The 23,152-nt window shown below is 39.9% G+C and overlaps 1 protein-coding gene across 8 annotated transcripts in view; it reads left to right on the top strand.

The window, feature by feature from the left end:
- LOC114653270 (nucleolar protein 4-like) overlaps positions 1-23,152 on the top strand; it is a 540,745-nt gene that overhangs the window by 473,183 nt on the left and 44,410 nt on the right. For 3 of the 8 annotated variants that reach the window (XM_051929112.1, XM_051929106.1, XM_051929111.1), the window contains one exon: positions 548-661. The exons of the other annotated variants lie outside the window; for them this stretch is intronic. In XM_051929112.1, the coding sequence (XP_051785072.1) occupies positions 548-661 (114 nt within the window). The remainder of the gene's footprint in view (positions 1-547; positions 662-23,152) is intronic. 8 annotated transcript variants of the gene reach the window in all.

The following is a 23,152-nucleotide window of genomic DNA, read 5'->3' as shown; positions in this document are numbered from 1 at the left end:
TAAAGCCTCTGTAAAGTTGGATAATGTAACAAAGGTTCAATTGTGTTGGGTGTCTGCAAAGTATGGGCAGCATGACACTTGATGAATTGTCATCTAGAATAAATGGAGCTTTACAGTATGTTGTGAAACCTTTTAATCTAAGCTTTAGGCTATCAATTGGTTGTGAACAATATGTTGGGCCTCAGTTTGAATAGTGGTTTACACTATTTGTGAAAATTAATGAAAAGTGTCATGAATTTAGGGTGCAAAAGAGTCCTTTCCAGTGATTCTGTAAGTACTAATTGCTGAATATAGAGCTGGGGTGTCTGTAAAATTTTTAATTTTTCTTTTCATATCTATCCTAATTTACCTTGGTAAGTCAGTCTTCATTTTGAGTTTGCCATTATAGTGTTTGCTATTTAAAATGGACAGGAGTGAAAAAGTCATTTCATTGCATGCTCACTTTATGTTTAGTTTGTGGTACATTAGTGTATATTTTTGCATGAGTGTAATGAGAAAATGACTGCACTGATAATTAACCATCTTAAATTGTTGTTTTCCACCCTAGTCCCGACCTATTCCTTCACACCTCACTTCAGCGGCAGCAGAGAACATTTTGGCCTCAGCTTGCGAGAGTGAAAGCAGAAATGCCGCAAAGAGGATGCGTCTCGAAAGACCACAGGTATCTGTCTGATCCTGGTTTCTCACTGGTAAAATGTTTACCGTGCTGTAGCTTTTGTTCCAACTCTAACCGTACTTACAGTAAATTGGTAATGCTGTGGTATGCAATTAACCCTTAAGTAATATATTAGATAGATAGATAGATAGATAGATAGATAGATAGATAGATAGATAGATAGATAGATAGATAGATAGATAGATAGATAGATCTTTGAGTATTCCATAAGAGACTCAGATACAGGTTTCATGTACAGTTTGTTAATTAAATATTTCTCAAAAGCATACAGAAATATGCTGCTGACTCTTCTACAGGCTGAGTGGAGAACATCTAAGAAAGCAAAACTCCTCTCCCCTTTTTTGTACAAGTGGAAGAGTTATGCTGGTATTTATTATACATCATTTGTATATCATAACTTGATAAAGGAGAGAACCTTCTCTTACACCTCTGGAGTGTTTCTGGTGTTTGGGTAATTTTTGTATTGGCACTATGAAATGAGCAGGTTCATAAAATGAGCCAAAGAATGAGCTTGAATGAATGAGATTGCCATAATGGTTCCTAAAATGGTTTTCCAAATTCTGCACATTCTTATCTAGATGGAAAATCAGAAAATGTAATGTAAAAAATGTAGTAGTGGAGCAGGTCTTCATAAACTTTATTTGTAAACAGTGTGAACCAAACACAAGAATGAAATGTAACACTGCAGGTTTTAACATTGTGCTCTGTCATTAATACATCTATATATATAATTCACTAAGCCAGGAGACAAGTAGCCGACCATGGAAAGCACGCCGGAAGGGGCGTGGATTCACTAAACCGCCGACAAGTAAGACGCCAATGGCGCACGCAGGAAGGAGCCACGCCCACCAACTCTTAGACCATCGGATACGACGAAAAAATCACAGTCACGCCCACCAACTCGGACGCGACGCCTCGAAAAACATGCCGTCATTTCTGTTTGTCTGTGCTACATTCCACTTGCAGCTCTGAGCTATGTTGACTTTTCATTAGTCAACCTCAGTGGAATCTTGGTTCACACAGAGGCAGCGCGAGAGAGAGAGCCGCCCGCGCACACACACACACAGAGGCAACACCAGAGAGAGACAGAGGCATACACAGACAGCGCGCAAGAGAGAGACGCGCACACACACAGAGGCAACGCCAGAGAGAGAGACAAGCGCACACACAGGCAGCGCGTGAGAGAGAGCCACGCACACACACAGAGGCAGCGCCACATTTCTCAACTGTGACTCCCGAATAACTCAGTACGCGAAAAGCGGCCAGAATCACAAACAACAATGAAAACTCTACGTGATCACAGGTAGTGATGGGCGTTCTATACTAAGGTTTCGACACTGTGTTGAGCTTTCGAAGCACTGCAGATTTTTAATACTTGATTCGAATAAGACATCTGTGATTAAGGATTTCACATTTTCTTTTCTCAAATGTGCTTACCTATATCATGGCAAACTACAGGGGGATAAACCTTTATTTTCTGTCTATTCCGTTTTAATTAAGACAGACCAAAGAAAACATTTAAGGCTATTAAATGTGATCTCAAGAAAAATCAGGGTTAATTATAATACTAATAACAGGAGCGATTATAATGATAACAGTGCAAAAGTAAATACTAATTGAAAGAGCCGGGGAATGCTGAAGTGAGGCGTCTTATTTTGTTAACTCTTGCTATCGTATAGTGCATTCTGCCTGTCGGCATTAGTTATATTTATATTTTTAGACATCAGACACTAGAAGCTGCTGACGAACCCTTCTCGTTCGTTGTCATTCTGTAGCTACGAAAAAATAAAAGCAATACGACTTTAACAGACGTCATTGAAGTGTATCAAAAGTTTCTGTATACGTTAATGAAAATGGCCAGGAGGTGTCACGAGAGAGGGTGAGTGTCAAATGCTTCGAAGCTTCGATACGCTTTCCGACACAATTGCTTCAAACGTGTTGATGCTTCGCGAGGCTTCACCCCGCCCATCACTACTCACAGGGTTACTGAACGAGAAATCAGCAGACTAGCATGATGGATGGGGTGTAATGGGCGTCCTTCCCCTCTCCTCCGGATTTTTTCAAATGTTAATTTTTTTCCCTGTGCTTAAAAATCATTTAAAAAAGCAGCTGATTATGCGGCGTATGGTACGCCGCGGGTTGGCCTAGTATAGTATATTGTCTAATAAAAAGCTTAAATAAACAATTTTCAGAAACTGCAGAGTGTTAGGCATACACTGCTTAGCCGTGGTCACTCAATCAGCATGACCTTTAAAGAGCAGCTACCAAAAGAGATGAGCGAGTACCTTGTCACCAAGCAGGGACAGAAGCCATGATATACAATTGTATAACAAAGAAAAATGTATTTAATGTCTGCAAATCCAAACACAAGGTTTAAAACAAGCAGAGGCCGCAGAGGACATAAGGGAGCAAAGGCTTCAAAATGCTAGAATAAGGAAGGGACCAGGCCAAAAGGCTAAACAAGGAGTGGGGAGGTAAACTCGACTTGTGTCTTTTCTCGGTGACATGACACACAATGACAGAGTGAAACGGGTCTTGCCAGACTTCCTTTATAGTTCCCTTTTTATCCTCTCCCATACAGTATGATTAGTATTGTTGAGCTACAGATAACAGATGTCAGTAGTCTGAAGTAAAAACAGAAGTTGGATGGGTCCCATCCTAATACGTGTGGAAAACATGACACTGGTTGTCATATTAGTGTGCTTCAATCTCCCTATAAGTTTTGCTGCTTGACAATAACGAGATGTTGATTTCAGTCCCAGCATCAGGACACAAGGAGGTGCAATATCAATAGCGTTTAGCTTTGTCTTCAGTTTCTATTATTCATCGCCTCATTCCTTATCTCACCCCAAATCAGATCTATTTATATTTTTTACCATGATTCTCAGTGTCATATTACAGAAATATGTCGAAAATAAGTTCTGCTTGTGTTTATTACTTCTACACTCAGTCGTTTTCTAAACCTGCTTAATCCTGAACAGCATCATGGGGATCTATTGGAGTCTATCTCAGCAAGCATTAGGGCGCAAGGCAGTAACAAACCCTGGACAGGCTGCCAGTCCATCATAGGGCAACACACCACACACCACACACTAAGGGCCCGAGACATAAACCCAAGTCTCTTTGGTGCAAGGCAGCAGCGCTACCACTGTGCCACCCTATTACTTCTGCAGTTGTAATTATATATTTACTTCTTTGATCTTTCACACTGATTATTGCAAATGCTCACTTGTCTGAACTTTGTTTAGGGAAGACTGCCCAATTCCAAAAATACTGGTCTAGAAAAAAGAACTTAAAATTGTAAAATATAGTCCTCTGTCCAGACTCATTTTAGCTGTTCTGTGTATAAATTCATCTGGCCCCCTTTTTTCTGCTCTTTTTAGGTGCACTTGCATCTAATGTGAAAAACACCTTCTGTCATCATCATGTCTGTCTGTCTCTGTTTGTCTGTCTGTATGAAAGAGGCTTGGCTTAAAGGGGACTGTTTTTTTATTGAAATACTATGAGTATTTTCAAGGATATTTGTTGTGAATGTTTCATTTTTTTTTGAGTTATCTCAGAGAGTGTGTAGTGTGGCAAATTTTTGTACATAATTTGGAAAACTCAAGTTACAAAGCTTTTCTAACTTGTCTATCTTAAAAACAGAGAAACCTTCTGTGCAACTTCAATAATGGATTAGTCTACTGTTTTATATTATCGTGAGAGAGCAACTTCAACTTGTATATATTTTCATCTTTTACTCATCTGACTTGGTCTGTTTTCAGTGCAAACCTAAAACACCGTAGAGTCGCGATGAGTGGCAGTGGCTGCCTGGTGCTCTCTATAGGAGTAGCACAAGTGACTCGAGCAAACCGCATTCACAGCAGCTCACTTCTCCTGCTGTTTAAAATCAGAGCGAGTAAATGAAACAAATCTTCATGACCAAAAAAGTAAAACAAGCTAAAAAAAACAGAACTTACTGAAATTGAATGTATCAGGATAATATGGCTGGATTATGCATATAGTGAATATTCAAGTACTTAGTATTTATGTTACCACATAAATCAACCTCACTGCTGCATAATCTGCAGAAGATGATGGTTTTTCTTACACTGTAGTTTTATTGTCAAACTGACACAACCACATGATCTCCTTCACAGTCCAAAGGAGCCAACAGTTTTAGCAGTAAGCTTCAACATAGTAACTTTCTGGTGGGTACCTCTCAGTGGCGGACCGTCAGGGCCTGCAAGGCCTTCTCTGCTGGGCCTAAAAAAATATCTGAATCACAAACTGATGTTAATTATATTTTGTCTCATGAATACTTATTAAATAATTCCAAATAGTCTGTCCGCTTCTGTTCATCAGCTTTTCCGATGGTTGTGTGCCTGCTTCCAGACATGTGTTTTCGTATTAAAGCATTTAACCAATCACATTTCAGCCATCATTTGTTGCCAGGCAGGGTCCAAAGTCAAAGAAGTCTGCCCAGATGCCTTCACAATCCGTTCTGCAGGCCCTCTAACACAAAATAAATGTTGATTAAGCTGTTGCTTCAACCAATCAGTTTTGAGTTGGTTTCACTAGGGCCCTCTAGCAGGCGTACGGCAAAGTCACCGTATTCAGACCCGTTGATTGGATAGAGAAGAGTGATGCTCTAAAGGAACTGTTTCATCACATTCTGGAGCATCATGATGAGTATGATGAGGACACAGTGCGCTTGTGCTGATGGATTTAAAGCACATCTGGATGATTTTGAGTTTTGTTTTTTGCTTCACACATTCAATGGCATTTTTGAGTATTCAGAGGTGCTCTTTTCAATACTACAGGACAAAAAACTGGATGTGCAGTTTTGTCTGGCTAGGGTAAAGGAGTTCTATGACACCGTTGAGCGAGATAGAAGCCGATATGAGGAACTCTACGAGGCCACTGAACGCACCGCAGGCGCTCCGAGCGCACGAAGAGGTCAAGCGCAAGATCCTCGCAAGCACTACCGCCAACTCCATGGCAGGATTCTGGACAATATTATTTGCCAGACACAGACCAGATTTCAAGACCACAAAAAACTGATGTTTTTCACGCTCCTCGACCCCCAGAAGTTTCGGGAATACACTTTTTGATCTGTCTCGGCTAAAAACAGAACTGACTGTAATGTATGCCATGGATGATTTTGCAGGAAAATCTCCCACTGATCTCCTTGACTTCCTTCATCAGAAAAATCTGAATGAGAGCATGGGGCAGCTGTACACATTGGTATGTTTGGCGGTGACTATTCCCGTGTCCACTGCTTCTGTCGAGCGGACATTTTCAGCCCTAAAACGAATTAAAACTTATGCCAGAAATACGACAGGGCAGGTTCGACTTTCAGCATTAGCTTCGATGGCGATAGAAAGGGACTTCGTGATGGAACTGAAGCGCACGGATAATCTGTACAACAGAGTAATTGAACTGTATTTGAGGAAAGAGAGGAGGATGGATTTTATTTACAAATAATCCAAATTTTTGGTGAGTAAAATGTTGTGATTTTCCTAAATAATATTGCAAGTTTATGAGTTATTATTGATGTTTTTTATGTGTGTCACGGGCTGTAGCTGCAGTAGAAAGGAACTTGTTCACCCCCTGGTTTGTCTATTCAATAAAAGCATTTATTGTGGCTACAGGAGTTATCTATCTGCGATGCAACGGCTCTTTATACTGTATTTCTGCATATTAAGATGGTTTTTATAACCATAAATTAGTTTTTTGAGGGGGCGGGTTGATTCAGACGGAGCACTACTGAAGGCCTAGGTGGTGAAATGCACGGTCCGCCACTGGTACCTCTTAATGTTTTGATTACAAAAATTCGAACTACTGTTAGTAATAGACCTTCCACAACTAACAACTAATAATACTGCTAAAAATGCATTTTTTACTTCACTTGATTCAGAATCTACTGCCTATAAAAGCCATTTGAGACACCACAAACCTGTTTGGGCTCAGCTTTAAAATAGATGATGTTGTAAAAGCTTGTTAAAAAATATGTATGCAATTAACATTGTATTATCAATCTTATTTTTTGAATATCACTGTTGCAAGAAATGTGATAAGTTACTGCATTGTAAACTAAATTAAAAAGATCCCATTTTCAAAACAGTTAACTTGTTCCTGAGCTAAGAAATTAGGATGCTTTGTCTCTGAGATATGGATTCAACCAGTGAACTTAGTGCTCTTTGAAAGTTTAGTATTCCATGGTTTTGATATTTCTTGGCGAACAACTGTGGTATAGTGGGTCCGCAGTTCTAAATGAATGGCCAGCTCTTTAAATAAATAATCACCGCAATCCCAGCCTCAGGAGGGGGGCATGGTCGTGTGGCCAAAGCAGTTCCCGGGCGCAATGTGGGAGGGGCATTTCCGCTTTGCAGTGCACAGGTGCAGGATCGCCCATGTCCGTAATTGACGCCGGGAGCTGCTGATCACCACACCCGTGCCATGTCCCTATTATAAGTAGGAGGAGCGCGAGTGCGGAGGGGAGAAAGAAGAAAAGAGAATGGAGGTTAGTGGAAAGAAGAGGAAGGCTGGAAGCCGTAAGAGCTTGTGCAGGAGTGAGCGAGCGAGCAGGTTCGCTGATAAGTGCAGGCAGCTGGGAGGAGAGACACTCAGGAGGAGTGTTAGGCTGACACTCGGTGGGGGCAGTATGAAGCGGTCGCTCCAGCTGAGCTATCTCGGGAGCTGGAGTGTCCCATAAGGTGGTTGGCTCACCACAGAAGGCAGCGGGAGTGAGGGATCTGCCAAGCAGAAGGAAGAAGGCACCAGGTTTTTAAAAAGGGGACTATTTCCAGCCTGTTGTTTTTAACCTCATTTTAAAGGATTTATTTATTTGGATTATTTTAACTTCCACTTTTATTCATTCTGTTTTTTATGGATTATTTATTTATGTACTGTTTTTGAAGCAGTGCACTTTGGGCACTGTTTTTTTGTGTTTGAGTATTGCACCTTTTGCACCAACCCCTTGCTCAGTTTGATTTGTACCCATCAGAACAGTTCATCCAGTTACATTACCGACCGTGTTGGGTTCGAGGGCTCCCAAATCTGGAAGAGGGAGCATGGAGAAGGACCCGCACTGTCACAACAACCTTTACAAGTCTGTTCTGACTATGATCAATTTGCTGTTTTTCTACTCTGAGTTTATTTCTAAATCCGTTTGTGAAGTAAATGTGCATCTCCAAGTCAACTTCTTAAAACGTCATATCAGTAAAAAGCTAAGGATGGGCGGTTTGGGAAAGAAGGTGGGCAGCTGCATTTAGAAAAAATGATGGGTGGTGGCCATCTGCGGTGTAGGGTTTCAGAACTTTTTGTGTTTTTCTAAAACAATTCCAAAAGGGAATAAGCAGTGTTAAAACTGACAAAAAAAGACTACATAAAACCAAAAGAAAACTTAAAGATAATATAATGTAGCAACACAAAAAAATCAGTAATTTTTATAAATCTATCAGCACTGGTCAAACGCTGTAATTAAGTTGGCTAAAGCAAGCCTTGCATGATGGCTGAGTGTTTCCTATTGCCTTTCAATACAAAACAGGTTCTCATTACCTGAATGGAACTGCATATGATTTGGCAATCGAGAGCATAGACAAAGGAGATCACAATACATTCACATATGTCAAGAATTTGTTTTAAGTACCAAAATTTATTAATTGCATAATCACAAACATTCAATAAGGGCAGTATAGGCACCATCAAAGGCCACAAAATAAGTTTAATAAAAGTGTTCTTCTCAGGGAGTTGACTCACAAATTGGCACTGGAGCTTGGACTAGGAATACTTATAGACAGTGAGGTATCACAAACTAGGAAGTCAATTTTACTTAAAAAGGGGTTACTGTAAACACTCCAATGATCCTGGGATTTTCCTGGGAAATTCTTTCATTTTAATTGAATACTGTGCTTCTGTTCCAAGTATTTCTTTCTTTGGGAGATTTTGCACTTTTTGTGAATTCTGTCATTTTTCTCTTTGTTCGCTTTTTGTATTTCTTGTAATTTTGCCCCAGCCCTTCATCTACAATAAGGTGTGTATGTCCTTCAGGTGTGAACTAACCAGCCCTACATATACCATCCAATTGTCTCAGCTCTTTGCTGAATCTTCAGCTCCTCAAAGCTTGTACTTGTTACTTCCTTCTTTGTTCTTTCCATTGTTTGCCAGTTTTGTGTTCATATTTGATTTTTGAATTTTTTTTTTTTGTTTTTTCATCTAATTGCTTTTGTATCGAGGATTTTGAATTTTGGATTTTAGACCCATTTGGTCTTAGAGAGTTTATATTTGTTTGTGTTTCATTCTTTTCTGTTTTAGACTTCCAGGAGTATTTTTCTGTAGTTATTATTTATTTTTGGCTTATGTTTAACATGTTGAATTTTATTTTGTAACGTGTATATTTATAGCATATTTTCACACCATTTTGTGACTTGTCACCGTCCTGCGCCACTGACAGACTGAGAAGATCATTCCTCCCCCACATTATGTGACTCTTCAGTTCTACCCGGGGGGTTAAACGTTAACATTATACAAAGTTATTGTCTGTTATACCTGCATTTTTATCACTCCTTAATTTAATATTGTTTTTTATCAGTATGCTGCGGCTGGAGTATGTGAATTTCCCCTTGGGATTAATAAAGTATCTATCAATCTATCTATCTATCTCTCTATCTATCTATCTATCTATCTATCTATCTATCTATCTATCTATCTATCTATCTATCTATCTATCTAATCTATCTATCTATCTGTCTAATTGCTATGACGCTAGCTGGTTGTTTTGGGAGTGGCCACACAGGTCACGACCTCAATGCTGATTACAAAGAACAATTAAAAGGGTAATTTTTTCTGCCATTCTGCCATTGTCTGAGCTTGTTGATATATCCCTTAAGACTTTTTAGCGTTTTCTCAATTTCTGGTCTCCATTTTGTTAACAACTCCTGCTAGTACCACTTCAACTTTGATTTTTGCTTACAATCTTAACATGTTTTTGCCTATGTCTTATTTCCTCTCCTTAAAAGCTGTCACCTTTTTTCTTCTGAGACAATACAAAATTCTTTTTATATTTAGTTCTTGAAGTTCTTTTTTGGTTTCTTTTGAATATTGAATAGCTTTGACTATTTTTGTTTTCTGAGAGATTTCTGGATTTAATTCATTAGTCAGACTAAATGAAATTTATCATTAAGTTTGACACTTTTGCTCAGGGGTTTGATGGTCCTCCTCTGTCTTATGTGTAGGCCAAGGCGTGTTTGAAGATTTCCGATCTTATTTGATCTTATATTGTAGCATGTTATCATAGCAGTGTCCACTTCTGGACTCCAAAAGTCTTTTATTTATGCATTAGACTTAGGATCGGAATATCACTAACAAAAATAATAATGTCTAGGCGTAGTGAAAAATAAACATGACACAATGAAATGACAATGACAGGTACCAACAAATCAGGTGCTGATGACAGCCAGTACAACTTTAAACTGTGAGCTAGCTGACAGGCAAACCGCTACCTGAAAAACTAAAAATAAAGTAACTCAATTTTGAATCTTGAAATGGAACAGGCTGTCTTGTATTCTTCATGTTAATTTACAGGTATGTGTCCCGGTAAGCTGATTATTATTTTTGTTCATTTTCCCCATTATATTTCTGTCTGTATTTTTTCAGAGGTGTTACTGTAGGTGTACATACAGTAGAATCTACATTATACAGACTTCAGTAGTGTGGCAATTCATTTTATCTAAGAAGCTCACAGTAATTAAAATGTATTATGATGATTATTACTATGACAGATATAGCATTTGGGTCAAAGACTATTTACGGTGACTTCAGAATGTATTCCGACCCCTTCACTTTTCACACGATTGATTATGTTGCAAATTCATCTTTCTGTCATCAAGCAGAACTCAATACTCCAGAATGACAAAGCAGAAATAAGATTTTAGAAATTTTTGCAAATATATTCACACTATAAACTGAACTATCACATTGACACCATTATTCAGATATTTTACTCAGTACTCCATTGAAGCACCTTTGGCAGCAATTACATGGTCTTCTTGGATCTGATACGACTAGCTTCATGCACATAGATTTGGGGATTTTCTGCCATTCTTCTCTGCAGATCCTCTCAAGCTCTGTCAGATTGGATGAAGTTATTTGCAGGTTTCTTCAGAGATGTTTGATTGGCTTCAAGTCCAGGCTCTAATTGGGATACCCAAGGACATTCACAGAGTTGACCTTAAGCCACTCATGTCACCTTAGCTTTGTCCTTTTGGAAAGTGAACTTTGCAGCACAGTTTGAGGTCCAGATCTCTCTGGAGCATTTCTTTTTTCCTTTCTAAGTTTATACGTACTTTGCTTTGTTTATCTTTCACTCAACCCTGTCTAGTCTTCCAGATTGCTGCTTAAAAACCACTCCACAGCATCAAGCTGCCACCATCAAGCTTTACCGTTGGAATGGTTTTGCACTCTAGACATGACCCTTAAAACTGAGGCTACACAGTTCAATTTTGGTTTCATCAGACCAGAGAATCTTGTTTCTCACATTCTGAGAGCCCTTTACGTGCCTTTTTGCAAACTCCTGATGGGCTTTCATGTGTCATTTGGTCCCTCGTCCTTAAAGCACAACTTAGTGGAATATTGCAGTGGTGTTTGTTCTTGTAAAAGTTTCTTCCATCTCCATACAGGTTCTCTGGATCTCAGCCAGAGTGACCACATCAGATTCTTGGTCACCTCTTTTACCGAGGTTCTCCAAACCCCCAAATGCTCAGTTTGGCCAGGCCGCCAACTCTAGGAACAGTTGTGGCTGTCCTTCAATGGTACACAGTTTTTTTGTGGCCTTCTCCAGATCTGTCCCTCAACACAATTTTGCCACTAAACTCTGCAGACAATTCATTTGACCTCATGGCTTGGTTTTTGCTCAAATGTGGGGCCTTATATAGACAGGTGATTACCTTTCCTAATTATGTGCAATTAAATAAATTGACCAAGTGTGAACTATAAACAAGGTGGAGAAGCATCCCAACAATGATCATTAGAATGGGGTGCACCTGAGCCAGATCTGAGGGCCTGAACACTTGTGGCAATGTGATCATTTTTGTAAATTTTTAATAAATTTGTAAGAAATCCTAGATTCCTGTTTTTGCTTTGTTATTGTGGGGTATCGAGTGTTCTTTGATGGAGGAAAAATTACTTTAAACAATTTAAGTGTAAGGCTACAACATAAAAAAATGTAAAAAAAAAAAAAAAAAAAGTAAAGGGACCTGAATACTTTCTGAAGGTTCTGCATGAAATTTTTCATTCATCTGTCAATTTCAGATTGTTTTGAGAATATTTGGACAGATTTGGGTAGACCGCAGAATCTAACCCTTCAAGGTATAGAAGTTCTTTACTGTGCACACTTACACTCACTTACACATGAGAGTAGAAAGCAATTGAAAAGTCAGGATACAGACCATTCTTGAGGTCATTATACAGTAGCTGGTTGTATTCACTGAGAAAGAGTCTCAGACTGAGCACCAGACAGCTCAGAGCCCAAGCTGAAGGCCAAGGCCATAAGCAGGCACAGGCTGCAGGGTTGGTTCTGGTGCCAGCAGTCTGTTTTAATAAAATAATATGTACATACTCCATAAAAGCAAGATGTCTTTGCCATTGGGAAGGTTGGTTGCCACTGTATCCTTTTAATAATTCTGTTCAACTGCAATTTCATAAATGTCTCGAGGCATATATATACTTTACATACACACACACATACTATATATATAGAGAGAGCTTTGTGTTTGAGAGGCAGTGATATCCTTATTCTTGAAAGTGTTTACATTTTATATGATTAGCCTAAGCAGGCAAACAGCACTGCCGTAAGTGTGTTGGTCAGATGCTGAAGAAACCAGAATGGAGCTGACAGTGTGTTATTCTAAAAGAAGGAACAGATCTGAGGGAATTAAACCAGAGGGCAATGAAAAATACATCTGTTGAAATCACATATTTGATTCTGTCAGAAATTTCTTACACTCATGAAAAATCAAGACAGTTCTGATTTGTAGAAGACTGTGCAAAAAAAATCTAAAAGGCAACTTTTCTGGATGAGAAACGAGTCTGCTGCTTCTTTATTATTTATGGTACTTGCAACAGAGAATCCTGTGTTTTTTTCATAATGAAGAAGAGTCATATTTGTATTATTCAGTCAGTTAAAACTCAGGAATCCATGATGTTTGATTTAGTTTCAAATGAACAAATGGGATTACCCTTCAGCTCACTTTAAAGTGTTTTTAAAAAACAGCCTGGAAGAGTCTGCAGTTTTCCACCAACTTTTGAAAGAGTGCAGAGTTCAAGAAAATGTCTGCTCTGTAAATGGTAGTTTAAATATAAAATTAGATATTCTATCATATTATTAAAAAATGTAGTTGCAGGTTTGTGTGGTATCTAGTGCTGCTGACAGCTTAAGAGATCTTCACTCATTCCTGACTTGGTCATGATCTTTGTGAGGATCACACTTTATTTCAGAGTCTGCAATCCCAACTGATTGGAAAACAGGACTCCTCGTCCCTATCTTCAAAGGGAAGGGTGATCACCTGGATTGCGGCAACTACAGGGGGATAACACTGCTCTTGGTGCTGGGTAAGATCCTTGCTAGGGTCATCTTCGATAGAATCCGTAATCAATTGCTCACCTACCAGCAACCGGAGCAGTCTGCCTTTACGCCTAAGAAGTCTACCATCAACTGCATCCTGGCACTGAGGGTTCTCGTGGAGCGCAAACACGAATATTGGCAGAGTTTCTTTGCAGCCTTTGTCAGTTTTCATAAAGTGTTCGACTCAGTTGTTTGAGCTGCCTTGTGGGACATCCAGAGATTTTGCGGGATCCCTTCAAAGTTGCTGGATGTCATGGCCGGCCTATACACTGGTACTGTGAGTGCTCTGCAGAGTGGAGGCAGAACCTCTGCGTTTTTCCCAGTTGATTCTGGGGTTCGTCGGGGGTATGTTATTGCACCTACTCTGTTCATTGCTTGCATGGACTGGGTGTTGGGCAAGGTTGTGGGGTCCAGCGGCTGTGGGGCATCTGTTGGTGAAGAAAGATTCAGTGATGTTGACTTTGTTGATGATGCTGCAATCTTCGCGGTGTCAATGGAGGCTTTAATAGGGGCTTTTAAGAGACTGAGCAAGGAGTCTGAGTGTCTGGGCTTGTGTGTGCCCTGGATAAAAACAAAGATCCAGGCCTTTAATGATCTCTTGGGCATAGCCATCAGCAGTATGTCTGTCTGCAGAGAGAGTGTCGAGCTTGTTGAGAGGTTTACTTACCTTGGCAACGACATTTATGTCTCTGGTGACTCTTCCTATGAAGTCGGTAGATGGATTGGGAGAGCATGGGGGGTCATGAGGTCGCTGGAAAGGGGTGTGTGGCGCTCCCTATATCTATGCAAAAGGACAAAGGTCCAAGTCTTTAGAGTCCTGGTGCTTCCTGTTTTGCTATATGGTTGTGAGACATGGATGCTATCCAGTGACCTGAGATGAAGACTGGACTTTTTTGGTTCTGTGTGTCTTCGGAGAATTCTTGGGTACTGCTGGTTTGACTTTGTGTCGAATGAGCAGTTGCTTATGGAGTCCCAAATGAGGCACATTACCTGCATTGTGAGGGAGCGTCAGTTACGGCACTACAGCCATGTGGCACGATTCCCAGAGGATGATCCAGTTTGCAGGATCTTCACTGTTGAGGATCCGAGTGGCTGGATCAGGCCAAGGGGACACCCACATAACACCTGGCTGCGACAGATAGAGGGTAATTTCCAGAGGGTGGGACTGGACTGCGTGTCTGTTTGGAGGAGGTTGACAACCAGGATACTGTGGTGTTTCATCGTGTTATGGGTGCGGCAATGCACTGTTTCAGTGCATGCTTGCCAACCCGACCTGTTTCTTCAGAGTATTCCACCTTCCTCCCCCGACTCAAAAGTGTGTATGCTAAAATAGCAAATAATTTGAAACTGGCCGAGTACATAAGTGAGTGTGGGTGTTGCTCAGAGTTCCTGCTGCCTTCAGTGCTGTTTGTAGAGGCTCTACTGTAGCTCCATGTGGCCAAATACTCTGTAGATGGGTTCGACTTGGACAAGCCCACTTTCAAGACACCCTTGCAGTCAGAAGCCCAATTAGTAACTTGGACAGGAAGAGTTTTCTTTTGGCTCAATTGGGTTATGTAGTTGCTTACAGAACTTAATGCAAATAGGAGACCCAGTCTGGCATTCAGCAAGTCTAGTGGGAATGTGCTGTGAATGGATCACCATCCCAGCAAAGAGAACCTGGTTCCATTGGTGCCATAGCCCAGATTCACCAAGGCGAAGGATGCAGCATCACAAAAACACATTGCCATGGAGAGGGGAGTGTAACAGGTTTGAGTTAGAATTAGCCCAATGCCCAATTAGCCCAAAAAAATTCTAGTAGTCAGAAACCCAATCAATCAGCTAAGCATGAGCAGTTACCCATCATTTTGACATCATTTTACAAGCCATTAGCCCAGTTGGGATGCACTGTAAGGGGAGCACCACCTAAGCAAAGAAAACTAGGTTATAGTTGATTAAATTAGACTCACAAAATAGATGAAGATGGTATATATGCTGAATTCTTCAGTTACAGGAGTATTTGGAGTTATCATTTGTGGCGTTGTACCTTCCTACTTTATTCTGTTCATATTTGCTTCCAGTTGCAAATTTGGAAGAAATGTTAGGTTGCTGTTAATTTGCTGCTGAATTCATGCAAAAAGCAATTCAAGATTTGGTCTCATCTTTTAATGAAAGCAAATGAAATGCAGGAGATGAAAATCGCATGTTCCCAATAGTAATACAGCCACAAAATTCCATTTCTGGTTGAGCTGATTTTTTTTTTAATTTGTGTAATTACGTGAAATGAGAGATAAGGGTAATATTATAACTCAGGGAGCTCAGGTAGCAAAAATAATCTTCACTTTCACCCATTGGTAGCTACAACTTAGAAGGGCTATAAGATAAGATAAGAAGATAGGAAGACTTTATTGTTATTGTATCACTGAAGGAGAGCAATCAGTGAGATTACAGTGGCATTCCCTGAGTTTTCCTTAAACACCATACATAATAAATATTTAACTAAACACATTTTTGAGTGGTAAAATATATATATTTTGGTTGAGGAAAGAAACAGCAATGAAGAAATGTTTGGTGCACCAACCCAGTCATCCCCATTTAATCAAATGAAAATAAAAGTTGGTGCTCAGGGTGTAAAAATGGAACGTGAATACTCCAAAAAATCAAACAAAAGAGCCATCAGACTTTGTAAAGGGTTTGTCTTCAGTCACTAGGTAGGAGCTCTGTCCTGCAGTGTGCTATTTTCACAGTTTGACGCCTCCTTCCGGTTGCCTTGGGATATATATAGGTGGGGGACTGGAAGAGGCAAATGCCCTCACCGAATGTCTTCTTGGTACTGAGGCAGGAACACAGGAGGACATAGTGCCAGTGCCCTCTCTCAATCTGGACTGGTAAAACTTACCTCAGATGATTCTGGAGAGTGATCCACTGACGCGCATGGATGACTTTATGTATAATAAAAACAAAGTGCACAAGCGTTGCAGCGTAATCAGTGGCTAACACCCTACGGTCGATTCAACTTAAAATATATTGCCTATTTAATAAAATACAATATTGCACATAAGGGAAGCTAATTAGTGTGACACAGTATTCAGCAGTTTAACAGCCCTGAGAAAGAAGCTGTTTTTCAGTCTTGCAGTGCGTACATGGATACTCCTGTATCCCTTCCCAGAAGGGAGCAGTTTAAAGATGTGATGTTCTGAGCGGGCGGGGCCTTCAATGACGTTGGAGAACATGCTTTGACACTTTGACTGCTGGCAACTGTGTGACAATGTTTTTTGGGAAGTTCAGATGATCCATGCAGAGACTTCTTTTCTTCCCTTGTGCAACCAGCATACCATGCTGTGATGCAATGTGTCAGTACACTTTCCACCATGCATCGATTGATGTTCACAAGAAGATCCTAGTGGAGCCTCATTCTCTTCAGTCATCTAAGTTCTGTGCCTTCTTTATGGTAATTGTGACGTGTTTGGCCCAAGAGAAGTCCACTGTAATTTTCGGGCCCCAGAAATTTAAAAAAACTGGAGACCCACTCCACAAATTCACCATTAATGATCAGGGGGCCAGTGTCAGTTCTTGTTTTCTTCCTGAAGTCCACCTCAATCTCTCTAGGTGTTAAGGATTGGGATTGTTGGCAGAGCACCAGATTGTCAAGTTCCTTACCTCATCTTTGTATGCCAGCTCATTGTTATTGGTAATCAAAACAATTACCATTGTGTCATCTGCAGACCTCACAATGGTGTTTGTTGGGTGAGGAGGCAGACAGTCTTGGATGTAGAGATCATAGTGTAAAGGGCTCAGTATGCAATCCTGTGGGGCACCGCTGTTCAGGATGAGAGTGGATGATGTACATTTTCCAAACCTGTCATTCTGGGGGCAGAATGTCCAGCTACAGATTGTTGGGCTTAATCCCAGGCTATAAAATTTGGACTGCAGTGTATTGGGAATGGCTGTATTAAAGGCTGAGCTGAAGTCAACGAAAAGTGCCCTGACATTCATGTTTGGCATACTCTGATATTCCAAGGCAGTGTGGAGAGAAAGGCTGATAGCATCCTCATTTGATGTGTTGGTCCTGTAAGATAACTGATACTTGAACTTTCTGATAGGGGTAGATGGAATTTGCTGGGCTCATAGATATTTTTGAAGGTGGCCAAATGCAAAGCTATGGAAAATGTAGACAGATATGCAAATTCCCTGAAATCTTCTACATCCCTTTCTTGTGAATCCCAGTGCTTAGTCCCGGTAGGCACATGTGAAGAATCACTCTTTGATAATCAGTAGATAGATAACGGAATAACGCATGACATACAGTTTGTCATTAACAAAAATTAAAGTCATTAGTTAAGGAGTCTTTACAAAATGTTTTACAGAAGATTACTTGTCCTTTCAACTAACAATATTCCATGGTGATTTTTTTTTAACCTGGGAAAGAAGTATTTAAGGTGAATTGTGTTTTGGATGATACGCCATATATGGTCAAATAGAAGAAATCATAGTACAATAGTTCTTTCCCAGACAAATGGAAATGTGTTTATTAAGCTGAGTACATCTGCTTTTAGCGATTTAAGGCACAGAGGTAAAAGGCTATTAGGTCTCTGACAACGCAATTATGTCCCAGACATATATGGTGAAAGCTGACCTGACAATTGCCTCTGTACAGTTGTCATAGCAGCAGCCTCAAAAGGCTAGACGTGATGTTTGTATCTCCTGTTGACAGAAAATGAAGCTTTAGTGCTTTTGTCCTATGTTGAATAACTTAACTTACTAAAAGGGGTTCATTTCTGTAGTCTGACGATTTCCTGCGCAAGTCATTTCTATGAGCTTGTTTTTTGAAATGGCATAAATTCACAGTTCTATGTTAACGTCCATTTGCCCTGCAGTTACCTGGTAACTCTGTGCGCCTGTTCTTGAACCTCTTGCAAACAGAGTGTTGTTGACACTGATAAGAAGCACCTGTTTCTGTTCCTTGGTGTGAAAAAAATGTGGTGGGCTGCAGGATGTGAATCGGTTCAGGCAAATAGGATTTGGCTGCTTTCAGGAGTGAATGTGGCAATCCAGTACTAAAGCCTTAATTGACAGCACCCTTGTCTCTGCTATTCACAGTCACTATGACGTTTTGCACAGCTCACATAATTATTTTTTTGACACGCAAAACTTCAATTCTGGAGGAGAAATACTATATTGCTTAATGATCTAATGGACACTTATGTGGACACTGCTCAGCTCAGGGAAAAGTAATGTATTATGTAGTCAGTGGACTGTCATGTTAACATGGACTCCTCCACCATAAAGGTCACTCACAATAGTATCAAGTTATAATAATCTGCCTGCTTCCAAATGCTTGGTGTGGCGTGAATGACAATTGAACTTGGGTAGCTTCTATTAAATTATATTAATAAAAGTCGGAATTTCAGGAATGTGTTCTGTTCTGAATTCTTACTGCACATACTGTAAATGAGCTCCGGTGACACAGTCCTGACAAGCTGAATTTGTTACCAATTTAATGATATGTAACAGAAACTATTCAAAATGGATTTGCAGTCCATCTTTATTTTATATTGTGCCTGTCGAGGTACACCGCACTACTAAGTGCTTTATAGGGATAGTGCAACATATATTTTATGGAGATCAAATAAAAATGATAGCATATACAGGTGAAATGACTTGGTCAGGGCCACATTCTGAGAAAATAAGCAGTAGGGCCTTTACCCATCATGTCCAACTCATTAGCCACATGTCATCCTTATATATGCACATTGGATTATGTTGCAGTGAAACTGACACTACATCATTGTGCACTTTAACAGTGTACAGAGGGGACCAGGAAGGTCAGGGATTATATTGATAATTTTGCATAGCAGACCTTACTCTTTTGTCCCCACCCATTGTATAGTTAATACGTGGATTCTTATTAAGATAAGAACAAAACACAGAGAAAGACCAAAATAACAGATGTACCGTATCTTAATTGAGCAGGTTGCTGGGTGCTGCACTCTATGTTGGCATGTTTCAGGCCAAGGAAAGATGGTTCTGTTGTGTACCAGTAGTGGCACCAGAACTCCAAGTTGAGTGGCCTTTGATTAAATAGGGTAGGCCACAGTGTCCTTCCATGTAACATACTCTAACAGAGTACACAGCTTGTACCACTTGGCTATTGGATCTTCTCATTCTTTGTGGTAACAAGAAAACATGTTCAATTTGCTTATTCTGTGTGTGTTGCGTCTCCAATGATAAATCACTGCGTAGGATAGTATGTTTTTATTGGAAGGATTTTGGCATCCCAAGGCAGGTGTGTGCTCCTGCTGGTGATTGTGATCTCTCCTCCTTATGCTTGTATCCTGATGGATCAGTGAAGCAGGAGTTTATTCAGGTTCTGTCCTTGGTTTTTAAAGTAGCTAGAGAAGGAATTCTGCTTAGTCATAATCGCACCTTTGGATAGGCCTGTTCTATCAAATGTTGCTGAGACCACAACAAAAAGATGGGCGGGAAAGGAGAAAAAGTCCATCCATGAAACCATCCATCCATCTTTCAAACCTGCTTTATTTTGCTAGTAACCATAGCTGTGCCAATAGCCTAACCAATCATGCCAGAATATTTCTATTTAAATTCAATGAATTAACACTTCTATAGGTTTAATACGTATTTATGATTTGTGTTTCATTTGCATGCAGCTAAACTCAGTTTTATATATTTTTTCTCACCTATTTTATTCTCAAACAAAAAATTTCCTCAGCTTTGATTGGGTAGCCTGCATGAGTGGAGCAGTCCCACCCAAGCCCTTATACAGTATGGCCTTGCACCTGTTGTGCAGTTTGTTCCCTATATGGACTCCATAGCATAGAGGAGGATACTCCACAATGGTCTACATCAGTATTTTTCAACCAGTGTGCCACGGCTCAGTGATGCGCCCTGAGAGCTCCCCATGTATGCCAAGGAAATAATAATGTAGCTCACCTGGGTCTGAACCTGAGAAGGACAAACTCTGTAGATAGTTGAGACCTTTCTGAGGAGGACAGGACTGCTGGCATAAAAGCAACTCCGTGATCATCATGTTAGAGCACTTCAGATGCATCTCCAGGCTGGTAGAGTTCATCTACCCTGGCTGTGTGGTCATCAGTGAGCCTCATAGTTGGTAGATAGTGCACATTTGAGTTGTCTCTGAGGCAGAGAGGGGTAGGAAAAAAGGATGAAGGAGCCAGGAGATGCCACCAAAGTGACTTACTAAGTGCCATGTCTTTGAATGCTGATCTCTTAGCTGCTTTTTCACTGGCTATTGCGGTAGTCCCACCCCTTTGGGCAGTCGAGCACACGTATGAGATATAATGTGTTTATGGTCAGTAAAATAGTGGTGTGCCACGGGATAACTTTGGTTATAAAAAGTGTGCCACTACATAAAAAGAGGTTGGGAAACACTGGTCTAGATGCATCTTTCAGATCATTTGGTTCCAGCATAGGTGCCATGATTAGGAGTATATTACCCTGTATATTGATAAGTTCAGGCAGCCATAGATCAATCTGGCAATTGGACGGCTTGGGTAATCAACATCTGCCGGAGCCTGTTGGTGCCAGATCATTACTGGGAAGCCTCTGGGCTCAGGAACATATGTCAGTAGTGTCCTAGACATAACTCTCTGGACAAGGAGTATAAATTGCTGTCTCACACAATGGACTGTGAGATTTAAGTTAAAAAAAGACCACAGAGAGGTAGAGCAGCCGGATACTTTTTGTGATCATGGAGTGAATTTAATAAAAAATACTGTAAACGTATGAGATGTGAAAAGAGTAAAGAAAATATTCTACCTTCCAATACCTTAGAAACTATTTCCAGTACCTAGAAAATTTAGCCAGTTTAGGACTTATAGTTTTTTTTCATATTTTTATTTAGTACTTTTACATGGATCATTTTGCTGGGGTCAAAATATATAGGGGTTGCCAAGTCATTTTCTGTTATTATGAGTGGTGGACTGTGGAGTGCCCAGTGGTATTTCATCTATTGAAAAAGTTTTGTACTGTTTGTTATAGCTGATTGAATGGTGAGCGGCACAGTGATTAGTGCTGCTCTCTCATGGATCCAGTATCCTGGGCTTAAATTCGGTGCCTAGTTATTGTTCACATCATCTTCTCTCCATGTCTATTAAGATTTCCAGTGGTTATTCTGATTTTCCTCGCACATCAGTAACATGCAGGTTGTGTTCATTATCAGTTCCAAATTGGCTGCATGTTAATGTGAGCATAAGTGCAGTCTGTGATGGACTGACCCTAAATTAGATTAAGTAGGTTTGAAATGTTTTTATTACAGTTGAAGGGTCATAATAATATTTTCCCTTTTTTAGCCCCTTTCTTGCAGACAGGCTTTTAGGGCAGCAGAGTGAGCAGAGTGGCCAATTTATTAGGTACCCTGTACCCAAGACATGTTGGTCTTTCTTTTGCCCTTAAAATGGCCTACATTTATCGAGGCACAGACTGTACCAGGTGTTGACGGTGTAGCAGAAAAATGCTAATCCATGTCAATTTTAGTGTACCCCATATTTGTTGCAGATAAGGTAGTGGTGGATCTTTACTCCCAATATTTCATTCTGTTTCACAAATGTTTGATTAGATGGAGATTTGGTGACCAGAAATTAATATTTTCAAGTTGAATTCAGTCTCATAATTCAAGGGCATTCCACTTAATGATGGGTGAAAAAGCGAGTTTTGACCTACATACAGTTTTGTTTCTTAGATAATTTTACTATTGTGAAAAGTGAAACTCACTAAAGGTTTTTGAGTGGGTTTAAAGGTTATTTTTTTGTGAAAACAACGAATGCTACTTCCTAAAGCCTTATTCACATTTCCATCTTTAACTGTGTTCTTTTCTGCAACTGCGTAATGCATGTAATCCATGCCAGACTGCTGAAATTACTTCTAATTATGCCCGTCCTTCACATCGCTTTAGAGGAGTGCAGTATGTTTTTTAAAAATGCATCAGTCTGCATATTGTTCATGTAAAGACACACCAAAATTCACTATTTGAACATTATTCTGTTTTCTCCACTGGGAAACGCACTACATGGAAAGTCGCCACTGCCATAACCTAATAAGTACCTAATTGTAGTTGACGATGTGCACTCTTACTGTGATTTTTATTTTTAGTATTATTACTTGAAATCTTCATTTAAAAATGAAACTACAAGTAGATGCAAACAAAATTTAAGGCATAGAAATACTTCCAGAAAGGAACTTAATGTCTTTCTCCATGTGTGAATGGCACACATTTCACTGGAAGTGAAACACAATTTATTTTGCAGATGATTTTGGGAAGCAAAACACAGAGTTTCACTGTGAATTCAATTATCCACAGATCATTTCACTCATCACTAATTCCAGTACTTTTCTACACTTGTAACGCAGCAAATTATCCCACTGAAAAATCTTCTTCACTGCTGCCAGATAGGAAAATTACCTGATTTTTCTCTGGTATTCAGACATTGTTTTGCTAGTGTCATGGAATCTAAAATGAGTTATGAATGTACTCTCCACACCATTATACCACCTTAAGTCTTCTTTGTTGATATTTTATAGAATGCAATTATGGATTCATGGATTTTTCTCTGGATTCTGGTCCTCCCATCAATCTAAATTAGCTGAAAATGAGGTTCATCCACTCTTATAATGCCCATTGTTTGTGTTCCATAGTTCACTACAACTGGAATGTCTTGATTTTTTTTAACTGGATGTGGACATTGGCATCCATATTCCTTCCATGACAAGTTTCATTAAGTTGAATGCTCTGATGCACCCCTTGTTGCACCAACGATTGTACCCCAGTCTAAGGTGAGTGACTGTAACTCATCATGACAAACTACTTTGGCACCTTTTTTTCTAGTAGTTTGTTTTCAGCCACACAGATGCCATTT

Source organism: Erpetoichthys calabaricus, chromosome 6, assembly GCF_900747795.2.
Source record: "Erpetoichthys calabaricus chromosome 6, fErpCal1.3, whole genome shotgun sequence".
Taxonomy (NCBI): Eukaryota; Metazoa; Chordata; class Cladistia; order Polypteriformes; family Polypteridae; genus Erpetoichthys; species Erpetoichthys calabaricus.
The sequence above is the reverse complement of the archived record's forward strand: the minus strand, read 5'-3'. Positions and strand labels throughout refer to the sequence as shown.